Source organism: Sinocyclocheilus rhinocerous, unplaced genomic scaffold, assembly GCF_001515625.1.
Source record: "Sinocyclocheilus rhinocerous isolate Xijiao unplaced genomic scaffold, SAMN03320098_v1.1 scaffold448, whole genome shotgun sequence".
Lineage (NCBI taxonomy): Eukaryota > Metazoa > Chordata > Actinopteri > Cypriniformes > Cyprinidae > Sinocyclocheilus > Sinocyclocheilus rhinocerous.
The window spans coordinates 891,338-906,517 of record NW_015651514.1 but is presented as its reverse complement, the minus strand read 5'-3'; the positions used below and the strand labels follow the sequence as shown (position 1 = coordinate 906,517).

The window sequence follows — 15,180 nt, the reverse complement described above, 5'->3', positions numbered from 1 at the left end:
TTTTTGTGCGTTTTGTGCGCGAAGAAAACAAAAATAACGACTTTATTAAACAATTCTTCTCCTCTTCATCGCATGTGCTTCATGTGCTTGCTTCCGCTTCATGTAAACAACGCATGGCGCTGGTGCTTATGTCGAACACGCACATGCGTTTGCATGCGCATGTGTCGTTTACATGAAGCGGAAGCAAGCACATGCAGCAGACGGGATGAAGATTGAACCACTGATGTCACATGGACTATTTTACCGATGTCCTTACTACGTTTCTGTGCCTGGGAACATTTCAGTTGCATTGCTGTCTATGGGAGGGTCAGAGAGCTCTCGGATTTCATCAAAAATATCTTAATTTGTGTTCCGAAGATGAACGAAGGTCGTACGGGTTTAGAACGACATGAGGATGAGTAATTAATGACAGAATTTTCATTTTTGGATGAGCTATTCCCTTAATAATAATTTGATAAACAGGATTGTCATTAAAATAAATAATGTAATACCATGAAAAAAATCCATAATTTCATTTGTTGTTTTTCTTTTGGGTGAAATGTGACTAATTTTCTATATATATATTACAATTATAATGATATTATTATAATTTTTAGCATTTACAAAAGAAATAATTTTCAAAAATATAAAAAAAAAAAAATTTTTATTCATCATTTAAATTGTAAAGCATAAATGAATGGTATCCATGCAATGCATACTATAATAATAATAATAATAATAATTATTATTATTATTATAACAACATCACTGAAACAGAATGCAAATTTTTTATTTATTTTTTTGGGTGAAATGTGGCCTGGACACCTTATTTCTCTATTATTTAATTATATCATAAAATAAATTCTGTTTGCCTATTCAGAATCCATCTCAAAAATCATTGGCACTTTATTTTCACATGTGAACATGCGATTCTTTTTCAGGGGTGAAGTTTTCGAGCATTTTCCACAACTCCCTCTCAAACCACTGCCTAAGAAACAGTAGGCTGGCTTTTCTATCATCATCATCACAGAATACCACAGACAATCCATAATTCTGAAACAGTTTTTGGTCATTTCCCCCCAGGATCCCGAGTCACGCTGGTAAAGGAGAAACTGTGCTTCTCCCAGCCATCAAACACGGTCTCAGCAGCACTATGTCAGAGCGGCAGAGGAGAGCGCAGGACGTGCACAGACTACGTCTCGGGAGAGCGGTGAACTCTTAACCCTCCTCTGCAGTGAAGGTTACGCTGTCTGTCATTGTGCCATCGTGTCTGCTGATTAGAAGGTCTTACGGTTCGGTCTTTTTTTACTCTATGAAAAGGCTTAAACACCTCAGTCAGTCTCTATTAGCTGAAGGAAGGTCAAAAATATGTACTTTTTCTTCACCAGAGAGACGTAAGGAATGAGTGAATGATCACGTTTGAATCCCTAATGAACTAAATAAGAATCTTTCCAGAGAAGCAGCCAAATGTCAAAGACGAGACGAGAGCTGAACTAAGCTGCACGTCCTTCAACAGGAAGATCCATAAACTCTGAGAGAGACAAGACATATACGTGAAAACTTTCGATCAAATTTCTTATAATGCCTCGATTTGATGACATATACACTGGCGTGAATTTCCCTGAAGGTTTCACAAGGTGTTCGTTTGACAAAGCAGTTTAAATTCTTATTACTGTTAATACTGTACTTCTCTTTAAATAAATGCACTAGCGCCACCATTTATGACATGCTTTTGTATAATTCTTTGCGTCCTTGAGGAATCTGAAGGTGTTTTGCACCAAAGGCCTATATCTGAACTCCATGTTCATTTCTTCACTAAAGCTCAGTATGTTTCATCTGTAGTGCACTAGTGTAATCTGGCCGTTGAGAAGGTTTTATAGTGTGTCCTGTAGGATCTCTAACTGACGACTACAACCCATTGGATCAGTGCCCGGGCCTCCAGCAGACACCACATAGTATTACTGCGTTTAAGAGCCTTATTAAGTAATGGGGTTTAGAGGGCACTATCTCATTCAATTTAATTCAATCAGATGCTTTAGACGCCTCAAACAGCAAACGTTCAACACGTTTCTCTAATTCAGTTTAGCCAATAAAACATTTTAGTAACACATTGCTTGTAAAGTTGTAATTGTTTGATAAATATATCAATACACGATAATGATGTTACACATGGCAGTTTTTAGGCAATACAACAAAGGGTTAATATAGTTAACTAAAACCATAAAAAATGATGATGCTTGAAATAAAATAAAAATAAATTTTTTTTTATTGTAACTACTTGGCAAGGCAACATTTCTAATTTTAATCTAGTTGATTGAAATAAAAAATGATTAAAACTACATATAAAACCCCCAAAAACGACTAAAAATGACAAAAACACAACAAAATGACTAAAATTTTAACTAAAATACAAAAGAAAAACTGATAAGTAAAAAAACGAATCAAAATAGTACTATAATTACTATACTAAAGGTCTGAGAGCACCAATGAAAAGTTTTATATTTCATTATAATATATGCAAAATGTTTTGAGTGAAAACTTCTTTTGAAAACTTTTGTTTTTTCTCTCTCTCTAAAAAGTTTTAGGGCTAAAGATTTTAAGTGTGGACCCTAAACATTTTTAAGTGTGGACCCAAAATATAACATTTTATATATGTATATTATATAACTTATAAATGCATATTTTAGTTTTAGTTTATTATACATTTAGTCATTTAGCAGATGCTTGTATCCAAAGCGACTTACAAATGAGGACAATAAAAGCAGTCAAAACTAAATTATAAATTATAACAATTTATCAAAATTAAATCAAGCAATTAAACGGGTCAGACAGACTGTTTAAAGAGGTAAATGCAGGCAAACGGCCGCAGCCCCAGCAAAGCATCAACGGCCGGGTGTTGACCAAATGACTTAAGGTAATAAGATAATTGAGGAAGGTATTATTAGATAAGCAATGAAGAAAGGAAAAGGGTTGTTCAGACAAAGTATCTTATCTTCTCAGAAACGTAGCTTACAGAGTGACGTCTCACATACAACATTAGTATAAAAGAGCAGGGCTTCCTCTGCTGCAGGATCGGACACGTTCAGTTCAGTCTGCACAGCTCTCTAGCGGTTGATCTCTGTGTTGTAAACTCAGCAGTGTGATCATGTTGGCATCACGGGCACACCTCGCCAAGCAGGCCGCAGCCATGCTGGTGCGCCAACCCGCCTGCCTGATGCATCATGGGGGGGACTGGGGCAACTGGGGCAACACCAACATCGCTGTGGTAAGAACAGCAGATGCTACGCACACACAAACTGGCAGGTTAAAAACGATGGAAGCATTCAGTCTAGAATCTCTTGTTCGCTATAAGATATAGTCTCTGTTTGGTTCTGAATTTGTAACCGGATCTGCTTTTGAAGGTTTTCTCAGGCTGCGGATGGTGGGATGGAACTGACATCCATGAGGCTGCGTAGTAAGTATACAGCAGGGTGCGCTTCAAAATATCATTCCCTATATCATTATTTTGGTCGTTTATCAGTAAAAACATTGAAGGATCCTTAAAACAAGCTCCATTCATGGTAACACTTTACAATAAGGTCTCATTTGTTAACAAACTAATAATGACCAATATATTTCAACAGCATTTATTAACCTTTGTTAAATGTTAGTTGAAAATGTTCATGTTAGTCCAGTGCATTGACTACTGAAAAAATGTAGTAGTAAATGTTGAGATTATTAAATGCAATAAAAGTATTGTTCATACTCAGTTCATATTAACTATGTTTACAAATAAAGCCTTATTGTAAAGTGTTACCACATTTACTTTAGAAGCCAATTGTGTCATATAAGATTGTTTACTTTCGTTACCCATATATGCAAATAGATTTTTGTAGTTTTGAGCTTAAACATCAGTGAATTTTGTTGCATTTCTGACTAAATCAAGAAAATTCAATTGGCAAATGAGATATTTTTCCTTATGCATTGTAATAATTGTAAAAAAATACTTTAAAAAATAATTATTTGCAGTGCTTGCAGTAGCATCATTCAAAACATTAGCCTGTCAATAGCGGAGTGCTCTTATATTTTTATAACGTATGGATCTGTTTGGATTATGTAAAGGATAATGTACAGTCACTTGGTCGTTATCACAAAATAAACTTATTTAGAGATAATAACTGGATGACTGCACATGATCCTTATTACAAGACTACTTGCCAAATAAATACTGATTTGAACTGAAATGATCATATATAGGCTACCTGGTTTAGTTCAGCACCTGAGCTTAAAAATATTTTGACAGCTAATTGATCAATCAGAATCAAGTATCCTATCAAATAAAATAAATAAATAATGCCGTGTCTCTTTGAAGCACCATGTACCACTTGAGCCGTAATGGAGCGCGTTTTCAGATCTTTGCCCCAAACCAGCAGCAAATGCACGTCGTGGACCACATGAAGATGCAGCCATCATCAAGTGACAACAGGTAGACATCATTAAAATGAAATATAACATCACATTTACTAACTACACAACCTTTCATATAACCATTCCGCATATTTCACTCAACTTGTGGAAATATAACCATGGAAACATCATGTTTTATGGGAATGTCATCGATTTTTGGGATGTGCAGCATGGTTTTTTATGAAGTAGCATTACATGATTGTAGTGATAGTTCACAATATAGTATATTTTAAAGTACCGTGACCATGTGATAACAAACTGTTTCCTCTGCAGGAACGTGATGATGGAGTCTGCGCGATTCAGCCACGGCCAGGGCATGATGCAGATGAACGATCTGTCCAAACTGGACGTTAACAGCTTTGACGCCGTCATCTTCCCTGGAGGCCACGGAGTAGTCAAGAACCTGTGAGAGAGACAGTCTTTTAGCTGATGAATGCTAATGCAAATATAAATGTTATTGAAAAGAAATCAATGCAGATACATTCCAAAAGTAGTGCATTATCCTGACAGGCCAGATGCACATATAACCCATCAAGAGTCATTGTGGAGTCCATCTGCACATACTTCAACTTTGATGACCCTCAGATTATGTGCGGATTGATCTTTTCACTATTAGTCACTCCAGATCTACCTCTATTCCTGGAGCGAAAATCCTCTTATCATGTTTCACTATTAGCAAACAATTGGTTAAGGCTAAGTGGAAATAAAGGTGATGGATGAGACTAATCCACGTCTGAGCCCAATCCGGATTCAGATAGCCCAATTACACTTCAGCTCCTTTACAAACTAGATCTGATTTGAGAAAGTTCCTTCAAGGTTTCAAGAAGTGTTGGGTTGATTTGAGCTGATTTTTTTTTTTTCATTAATTTTTTTATGTCATGTTAAAAAAATCTTTGCAGGGTAAAAAAAAAAAAAATTGTGTCAACATGCATTTATGCTGACTTTCACATTTCATGAGCAGGTCCACCTTCAGCAAAGACGGCAAAGACTGCAAGCTGAATAATGATGTGGAAAGAATTATGAAGGAATTCCACCGCTCTCGCAAGCCCATTGGGTATATGACTCTAAAATATTAAAACTGTGAATATAAAATCTGAATTTAATCATTGTTTATACTACATAAAGATGGGTGAATTACAGCTATTTAAGATTCTGTACCGTTTTTAGGTCACTAATCAAATTAGTAACACTGACCACTAACTGTTGGGTATAAAGGGTCAGATTTTTCTTGCTTCACCTACATTTTCTTTATTCAGATTATTCTGATATATTCTAGTAATGACAAATGCTGTATCAAAGCAACTGTATTCTAGTTTTTTACCTTTAAATATCACTTTCAAAGTCATTCTGATGGTACACTGACCTTTTCTGAGGCGAATGGCTTCGTTTTCCCCCCAAACGTCTGTTTTTGGACTAAGTTTGGTGAGCATGTACGAAATACCGCGAAAAAGGTGGATCGCTTTAGGGCAGCAACAAATGCACGTGCACAGCTAGCCACTTTAATTACGACAGTGAATTCACTCACTTAACTGTAGGGGGCTCCATAGTCGTAAAAATACAAATTACATACAGTTACTTTAAATCAGGAAAATGTAAATTAGAAGCATTTCCACTTGTGGTCTGTAAATATGTTTCAGTTAAATTGTTTAACTGTTTTTCAACTGACCGCAATCCTGCTCTCTCTTTGGCTCAGTCTGTCCAGTATGGCGCCTCTCCTGGCGTGCCGAGTGCTGCCCAATCTGGAAGTCACGATGGGTTACGAGCGTGACGAGAGCAGCCGCTGGGGCCGCTGGCCCAACACCACCATGGTGCAGGCGGTCAAGAGCATGGGGGCCCGTCACAACACCTGTGAACCTTACATATCCTTTCACTTTCATTTTTAACATATCTGTCAAACGTATTATTCATTTTCTAAGTGTAAAACACCATAAAGTGTGCCTTTAAATTATGCAAGAAGTCTCTAAGCATATGTCAACTAGATGAACAATATGAAAACATGATTTTTCCCTTAACTGCCCATCTCACGAGGCCTATGTGGACGAGAAAAACAAGGTGATCAGCACTCCAACCTTCATGTGGGAGACTGACTATCACTACCATTACATCTTCGATGGCATCGGGAACATGGTCAAGCACTTCATGCGTATGACTGCCAAGTGATTCCCGTGAGATGCAAGCAAGACACCTGAAGGCTTTCACACTTAACTTTAGGTTGACCCGAATCCGCTATTATGTGGACATACAGAGAGTAAATAAAGAAAAGCATACAGTGCAACTCCTGTGTTGTACTATGTATCATATAGCATAGACCTTTCTCCCACTGTACATGCAACCAAACCATACACTTGTTATTTTTGAAGTAGATGAGTAAATAACTGAAAGGCTATCACATGACATAGTAACATTTTGGAACATTTTATTTTACAAATCATACAAAAAAGAGTGACAACATTTATAAAAACAAAGAACAGATATAAAACTTTTTTTTTACACAAAACTTTAACTGGCTTCTCAAAAATGTAAAAAAAAAAAAACTTTAAATGTATTACAAAAATGTACAGCAGCATCTTAAATATAAGATAGATTCATGTTTTCACAAAACATTCATGAACAGTTGTACAAAATTGAAAAATAAAAGTAAAAATATTTACATCACTAAGCACAGACTGACAAAGAGCCAGAGATGAATGTCAAGATCCATGAGCATCTATGTTTTTGTTTCAGCCATTTTAAATATCTATTTTAACGTCATTCAGCTGAGTTCTTTGTATTAAAGTGAAACAGATATAGAAGAATTATAGAAGAGAACTGGCTGTGAATATGTTTCTCTTTGGGAAAGTGAGTTACAATAGTAAAGAGGCCAAATAGTGAAGAGAGTTTGAGTATTAAGGAGGCTAAGCTTCTTAACTCAATATTGGCACTGAATTTTTGCTTTAAATTATAACAGAATTTGGGACTTGACCAAAATGAAAATGACAAAGAGTTTAAGATGACTTCAGTTTCAAGATATGGTGAAATATACACAAGAATGGAGCCCAAATATACACAGTAAACAAATACGCAACATTATATTCATATACATTCACTCATGTATATGTAAAATACAACAACTTTATACATTTGAGTTGCTTGAAATACATTTTCTTGGCTGCAGTATCTGATTGTCAAAGCAGACTTTATGCTACACTGTTGTTTTGGTTCGGCTGATTGGAGAATGTAAAAACCCTTTGGAAGTACAGTTCTATTTCCAGCATGTCCATTATCCACAATGGATATCAATTTCATTTACAAAATCTGTATCATAACGGTATGATACTTCGAATTAGTCTTTTCTTATTTTCTGTAAAATTGTACTTCTGTACCCTAACCTTTTAGTCTAGACAGATAGAAGTGCAATCTGGGATTGATGACAACAGATAAATACAAAGTCAACAAAAGACAGCGATACAAAATCTACATTCCATATACTGTAAATTTTTCAAGTTTAGAAAAACCAGTAGGAACTGAATGCACCTTTACAGCATCATGGCAATGCTCTTTATTCAGCTTAAGGATGAATATACATCAAAGCTGGTCGAGGATATTCAAGTCTGGATCCTTTGCTTTCTCAGGATTTGTTAGGTTTGTATTTAAAACCAATTTGTCTTCTTTCTTGGGATGCTCTGGAAATATAATCACAGGGATTGTGGTTAGTTACCTACAAGAGATAAACCAAATAAAACCTTGGGTTTGCACTCAACTTAACACGGGAACAAGACATTTTATAAATGTCTGCTAACACAACAATTCCTGTTTTTGAGGCCATAAGTGAATATATCACTTGCAGAATCTTATATAGTGACATGAACATTTTGCCTACAAAGTGAAGTACTATGCAGATAGCCTGAGTTAAAACAAGTTAAATATTGTCGGTCAAAGGAATTAAAGGGAGGTAACGGACCAAGGTAAGGTTCTCAAAGAAGTGCGGAGCTGGAGTCAGAGTCTGGGTCAGGGGGGATGCAGGAATCTTGGGAGCAGGATTGCTGGGTTCTGAGGTACTCCTGGAACTCCTGTCTCAAGGCATTGAAGCGGGCCTCACTGAGGGAACGACTGTACCGGTGCTGAGGAGGCTGGGATACTAAGGGAGGGCTGATGGAGTACAGGCCTGGGAGGAGAGGAAAGGAGCAGGAGGAGGATGAGGAAGATAAAGTGAGGAGGATGGGTGAGGTTAAATAGGTACAGTTCAAGGGAAACTTAATTTACCATTATATTTGGTGTGGGGAATGATCAAACATGCTCAAAGAGTTTAAAGTTCTTACGTTTACTCTGGAACACTCATGTATATGTAAAATACAACAACTTTATACATTTGAGTTGCTTGAAATACATTTTCTTGGCTGCAGTATCTGATTGTCAAAGCAGACTTTATGCTACACTGTTGTTTTGGTTCGGCTGATTGGAGAATGTAAAAACCCTTTGGAAGTACAGTTCTATTTCCAGCATGTCCATTATCCACAATGGATATCAATTTCATTTACAAAATCTGTATCATAACGGTATGATACTTCGAATTAGTCTTTTCTTATTTTCTGTAAAATTGTACTTCTGTACCCTAACCTTTTAGTCTAGACAGATAGAAGTGCAATCTGGGATTGATGACAACAGATAAATACAAAGTCAACAAAAGACAGCGATACAAAATCTACATTCCATATACTGTAAATTTTTCAAGTTTAGAAAAACCAGTAGGAACTGAATGCACCTTTACAGCATCATGGCAATGCTCTTTATTCAGCTTAAGGATGAATATACATCAAAGCTGGTCGAGGATATTCAAGTCTGGATCCTTTGCTTTCTCAGGATTTGTTAGGTTTGTATTTAAAACCAATTTGTCTTCTTTCTTGGGATGCTCTGGAAATATAATCACAGGGATTGTGGTTAGTTACCTACAAGAGATAAACCAAATAAAACCTTGGGTTTGCACTCAACTTAACACGGGAACAAGACATTTTATAAATGTCTGCTAACACAACAATTCCTGTTTTTGAGGCCATAAGTGAATATATCACTTGCAGAATCTTATATAGTGACATGAACATTTTGCCTACAAAGTGAAGTACTATGCAGATAGCCTGAGTTAAAACAAGTTAAATATTGTAGGTCAAAGGAATTAAAGGGAGGTAACGGACCAAGGTAAGGTTCTCAAAGAAGTGCGGAGCTGGAGTCAGAGTCTGGGTCAGGGGGGATGCAGGAATCTTGGGAGCAGGATTGCTGGGTTCTGAGGTACTCCTGGAACTCCTGTCTCAAGGCATTGAAGCGGGCCTCACTGAGGGAACGACTGTACCGGTGCTGAGGAGGCTGGGATACTAAGGGAGGGCTGATGGAGTACAGGCCTGGGAGGAGAGGAAAGGAGCAGGAGGAGGATGAGGAAGATAAAGTGAGGAGGATGGGTGAGGTTAAATAGGTACAGTTCAAGGGAAACTTAATTTACCATTATATTTGGTGTGGGGAATGATCAAACATGCTCAAAGAGTTTAAAGTTCTTACGTTTACTCTGGAAGTCCTGGAGGCCAGCAGTGGAGCGGGGCCGATCTTGCCTGAACTCCCTGCCTCGCCCAAAGCCTGCATGGGTCCGCTCCATCTTCATGGCCTCCAGGATGTCGGGATCCACAGAGCATTCCACAGCATCCCATTCGTAACTCTCATCTACTGAGGTATTTCTTCTAGACACACACATATGCAACAATACACAGTGAGACGTACAAAATGACAGTGACAGAAATGTGTACAGAACAAAATAAGAAATTGGTAACTGTTCTAGCTGTCTTTGTTGAGGTCTTGCCTCAAGCATTTCTGTATCAGCTTCACCTTTTGGACCTCTGTATTCTCACGTCTTTGTCTGCCCTGTGCATCTCACTCTCCTCTGTGGTCTCTGGCGAGCTGAGTAAGGTTGGGGTGACAGAGAGAGACTGACGTAGATGCCCGTGTCCATACGGTCCCACACTACCCCTTCCACTGCTCTGGCTGGCGTAACTGGCTCTGCCCCCATCACCTCTTATATCCCGGCCTTCTGTCTCGGTGAAGCCCCTAGCTGCACCCATCCCTTTGTCCACCTGTCTCGGAAAGTCTTGCTCTCGTTGGGGGAAGGATGTATGATATGGTGAGGGCCAGCTGTAACCTCTGGGTAGGAAAGGCCTTGGTGGACCCCTTCTGGGTTCTGCAGGATGCAGGTAGTCCACCCTGGCCACCGGTCTGGTAGGGCCAAAATGTCGAGAGGTGTCTTGTGGGACATACTTATGCTGAACTGACCTTAGAGTTTCCTGATAAGACAGAGGCCACCTAGAAGAATCTGGAAAGACTGCTCCCTGTCGACGTGGATCTGATCCCCTCCTGGAAGGAAGGGACAATTCCATGTGTTGTGGTGGATCTGGGACTGAGGGACCAGGTGTGTGATAGGGGGGTTGCATGTCAGCTCTTTCAATATGCTGACATCTCTCTAGACTGTCGCTGTTAGGAGGCTGAAAGGGCACTGTCCCTCGCCATGATGGGCCAGACATGGGATAGTAACATGCAGGAGTACGACCCAAACTGTATGATTTGAGCCTTATATCTGGATGGGGATATTCATCTCTGTAACAGGTCTCAGAGATATAAGCTCTTGGATTTTCAAAATGTTCCCATCTAGAACCTAAACTAATGGACTTTTTTAGGAAAGGACGTGGTTGCCCGATTCCAGAGAGGGTCCTACAGGGACCGATGCTGACTGATTTCTTCATGAAAGGCACTGGAGCCTGATAGATCCTTGAGGATATCATGTTTGTCCTTTTACTCTGAGTCTGAGGTCTTTGATATTGTTCAGATGTAGAGTCTGGACATTTGGAAACTATTGCTGCCATGCTTTTAGCTGTGCTAATTAATGTCTGTGCTGGACCACGCTGAGTAAATTCTTGTTTTTGAGACCCTGAACTCTGAGAAAGCAAAGGCTGAGAACTCTTTTCCTTTTCTTTAGACTGTGAGAAGCCTCTATTGCATGTGTCTGAGGTACCTGATTTATCACAAGTATCTCTTGCCTCTAATTGTGAACATGGTTCAGAAACTGGAATACTTCCAGGATCATCATGTTCTACAGGAATGTTCAGGGTGCTGTGGTCATGAACAGCCCCATTGGGCTGACTAATATTGGTCTCAGAGTGGTCCTGACCATGTTTTTCCCAACTTTTGGGTACAACATCAGGCTCATCTCTTAACAGTGTCCCAGTTTCTGCCTTGACACTGGGTTCAACAGATTCCGAAGACTCAGTCACTTCTACTGGATCATCTACACTCATTTCAATGAAACCAGGAAGATTCAGGTATTCCAGGATAGTGCTGGTCTGCAGTGGTGACATCCTGGCTGGTTGGGGAGCAAGCTTAACTTTCACCGATTCTGACATTCTCGAGAAATTTGACTGATCACTTTCTGTCTCATTTTCCAACAGGGTCAGGGGTGAGATCTGACTAGGGCTTTCACTGAAGGCACATTTGTCACTCTTTCTGGATCGAGCCCTGATACCCTCTTTCTCTTGCTCACTGTAAGGCAATATGGAGGTGGAATCATCACTTACTATGACTTTTCCCTTTGCTCCTGCTTTCTGATGATCATAGGGCAATGTAGAGCAGCCTGATGGATTACGACTCAGTCTGTCTTTTTGAACAACCCTTACTTCCTCCATGTCTGTAACACTTTGAATCCTGGGATTAAGGTAATGTAGGTTAGGACCAGTATTTCTATCTTCTCCAGCCACCACTTGGTGCAGCTCAGATGGTTGAGGACTTAAGCGAGCAGGGGTTGTTGATCTAAATGCCAGAGCCTCTTTTTTAATTTTTCTTTCTTGCAACCATCCGTCCTCAACTAAAGTACTGTTGGGCAGCTCCTCCTCCTCTTCCAGGTGACTCTCCGGGTGTCTAGCTCGTGCCCCACTGAGGTTGGTTTTACTGTGAGAGGGTATGTCCCTGGTAGGAGAGAAAAGTGAGAGAGAGGTATATTGTGTGGCTGGTGAATGAGAAACATCTGCTGCAACTGAATCTTCAACATTGGCAACGCTTCGTTGACGTGTATGAGGGTAGAGTGAGCGAGGTGTGTTCCCTTCAGACAGGCTCTGCACCAGCACCTGGCTAGTGGGGGACGTCACAGGGCTTATGTCCCACTGGATGTGTGTGGAAGATAAGGAGGGATGTCTCTCCATGGGACTGCTGGTGTTGCCGAAATAACAGCCCCTTCTATAGTCCGATACATGCTGGGCCAGGCTGCTGGGTCGGGATTTTTGCCGTAAATGGATGTCTTGGGGTTTCCAAATAGGGTCTTCAGACTCAACACCTGTCCATTTTCTTAAGGGACTTGCAGACTTGGCCCGCCTCTGTTCTTGCTCATGTGCCTGTGCCCTTCGGCTGGCCGTGTAGTGTTCTAACTCCCTCTCCATTTGCTCACGTTCCTTCACCAGCTTTAAACATTTGCTTAAGTTGTCCCTTTCTCTTTCACCATCCAACTGAGTTATCACAGTGTTGGGCTCTGTCAGCTGGCTGTCTCCATTGATGGGCTGATAACGTGCTTGGTGGTGCAGCCTATCTCTCTCTAAAGCTCGGGCTCTCCTGGTTAAGCTCGGAAAGATGTCCTCCCTATGACTGGCACTCCGGTATTTTTTTAGTGAGTCACTTGCTCTTTTTTCACTGCAGTCAGAATAAAAGCTGGCCCTCTCCAACAATGCCTCAGAGCAACCCTGCTCATCATCAGAGTAGAAACAGCCATGACGGGAGAAGTTTCTGGCCATTGCCTTCACCCTGCCAGGTGAGTGAGGGGGTCTTTCTGGATCTGGAGAGTCTACTGTCAATACAGAGGGTATCTTTCTCTGTCTGTCCCTCTCAGAACTTACAGGATTTGATTGGTTGGACTCTTTAAAAGATCCATTGTTACTCCCTCCACCACTGCCTCTACCAGGGGAGTGTGGGAACTCCTTTTTGAGGTTCTTTTTGATGTGGGTTGGTGTGGAGTTTTCTATGTCAGGTTGGATAACAAAGCGCCCATCAGGACTTCTCGATATGGATTCAATAGCAGATGTGGGTGATGGAGATCCCCCAAAGTGGCTCTCAAACTGGGTGTAGTGTGGAGGTGGAGAGGATGAGGACAGAAGCTGCTTTCTCTGATCCTGGTACCCACTGCGGCTGCCTTTATCAAAAGAGGAACGGTCTGAATGATCGGAAGAGGAAGAGTTAGGGAAGAAGTTTAAGGGAGGGCATAGCTTTAACTTCAGCACACTGTCGGGACTGTCAGAAGGCGAGTGAGCTCTGTGGAGAAAGAACACAGAGAACATTTAGGGAAGGAGGACAGGAAGGCTTCATCCCTTCAGGTTGCCATTTCAAAAGCCAATTGTAGTACAGTGACAAAGATGGAGAAGCGTAGGAATGATACATGCACAGCAAAGATGGACACTTACTGTGGAGACGAACTCTTCTGGAAGGCAGAGGGGATATCTGAAACGGTGGGGAGGGTGCAAAGTTCATATCATGCCACACATAATGAGTCATAAGATGAAGTGACAAAAATAAAAGCAGCCTCAACAGAGATGCCATGCATAACAACACCACTGACAGCTGAGAACAAATACATGATTTCAAATGTCATGTATCAGTCTTTGATGCATTAAATGTCTGTAAACTAATAGCGATTGGACTGGAATGAACTTTAAGAATGGACTTAATGAGGAGTCAATGCATTGCTCACTGTACAAAAAACATTTGATTATCTAAGACTTAAGTACAACATCCATGTATCTGAATGCTGCAGCCCCAAATAACTTTAAGACCATGCAAAAAGCTTCAAAATGTGTTTATAGTGGTGTAATTTTAGTTGAAAAAAAAATCATATTTAATGACCCTGTAAACTTCATAACTGCTTTTACCATCTCTCTTTTTCCTTCGCCGTTGTCTCCTTCTACTGTTCATAACACAAGCTGTCACCAGAGAGAGGATGATGGCAACAAACAGGAAACACACGCCCCCAATCACACCAGCCAGCAGGGGCTCAGGAACAAAGGCCAGGACACTGGGTGCTGCTGGATACATCTCCATACCTTAAGGTCACACATTACATGTTATCAATTAATAATACAATAAATCAATAAGAATGAATCACTTATACCAAAATGACACTTCTGACTTCTTGAACTTTACATTTCTCATTAAACCATACTAAAATTCCAAAACATTAATTAAAACAGTAGTTTTTCCAAGTCACACAGGGCTGAGAAAAGCCTGAGATGTGTCAATATTAAGTCAAAATACACATTTCTGAGTCAGCCTCACCTTCAGTAGAGATGACAACGGAGTCACTGGGCACACTGAACAGTCTGTCCCTGCAAGACAGAAGACGCAGCTCATAGTTTGAGTCCTGTGGAAATAAATGAAGAGTAAATGACCCGTCAAGCCAAAAGGAATAGGAACATTCAACATCAAGCTGCCATATTCTCAATATTTCACACATTTACCTTCACAAGTCCCTGTACAATCAATTCAGTCATGTTGACAGCAATCTCTCTGTCTATAGTGACCCACTCCCCCTTTCCCCGTTTTGCTTGAAGTACAAATGAAGTTAATGGTGGAGACTCTTCTAGAGGTGGCACCCATTGCAGCAACACACCCAGTGATGTACGATTGGCTGACAGCAAGGTGGGAGGGGACAACACTGCAATGGTGGTTACCATAGTGGGAGCTTCTGTTGGAGGTGCTGCAATGTAAAAAAAA

The 15,180-nt window shown here is 40.1% G+C and overlaps 2 protein-coding genes and 1 pseudogene across 4 annotated transcripts in view; 2 read left to right on the top strand and 1 right to left on the bottom strand.

Annotated features, from left to right (window-relative positions):
* The window catches only part of LOC107713021 (coiled-coil domain-containing protein 74A-like), a 6,605-nt pseudogene extending 5,404 nt beyond the window's left edge, over positions 1-1,201 (top strand).
* A 1,824-nt stretch (positions 1,202-3,025) lies between these two features.
* LOC107713034 (ES1 protein, mitochondrial) lies at positions 3,026-6,700 on the top strand. The gene is made up of 7 exons (XM_016518451.1): positions 3,026-3,244; positions 3,381-3,433; positions 4,331-4,444; positions 4,699-4,830; positions 5,387-5,479; positions 6,119-6,284; positions 6,451-6,700. The coding sequence occupies exons 1-7, from the start codon at positions 3,125-3,127 to the stop codon at positions 6,583-6,585; spliced, it is 813 nt and encodes a 270-aa protein (XP_016373937.1). The 5' UTR covers positions 3,026-3,124; the 3' UTR covers positions 6,586-6,700.
* Positions 6,701-8,782: 2,082 nt separating this feature from the next.
* LOC107713033 (uncharacterized) overlaps positions 8,783-15,180 on the bottom strand; it is a 53,254-nt gene continuing 46,856 nt past the window's right edge. The window contains exons 15-22 of one of the 3 annotated variants that reach the window (XM_016518448.1): positions 14,925-15,163; positions 14,743-14,827; positions 14,340-14,510; positions 13,875-13,911; positions 10,273-13,725; positions 9,952-10,127; positions 9,594-9,797; positions 9,240-9,315 (exon numbers count right to left, since the gene is read on the bottom strand). In XM_016518448.1, the coding sequence (XP_016373934.1) occupies positions 9,607-9,797; positions 9,952-10,127; positions 10,273-13,725; positions 13,875-13,911; positions 14,340-14,510; positions 14,743-14,827; positions 14,925-15,163 (4,352 nt within the window). In that variant the 3' untranslated portion in view covers positions 9,240-9,315; positions 9,594-9,606. Of the gene's footprint in view, positions 9,316-9,593; positions 9,798-9,951; positions 10,128-10,272; positions 13,726-13,874; positions 13,912-14,339; positions 14,511-14,742; positions 14,828-14,924; positions 15,164-15,180 lie in introns of all 3 variants that reach the window. The other 2 variants (XM_016518449.1, XM_016518450.1) reach the window with 2 other exon arrangements.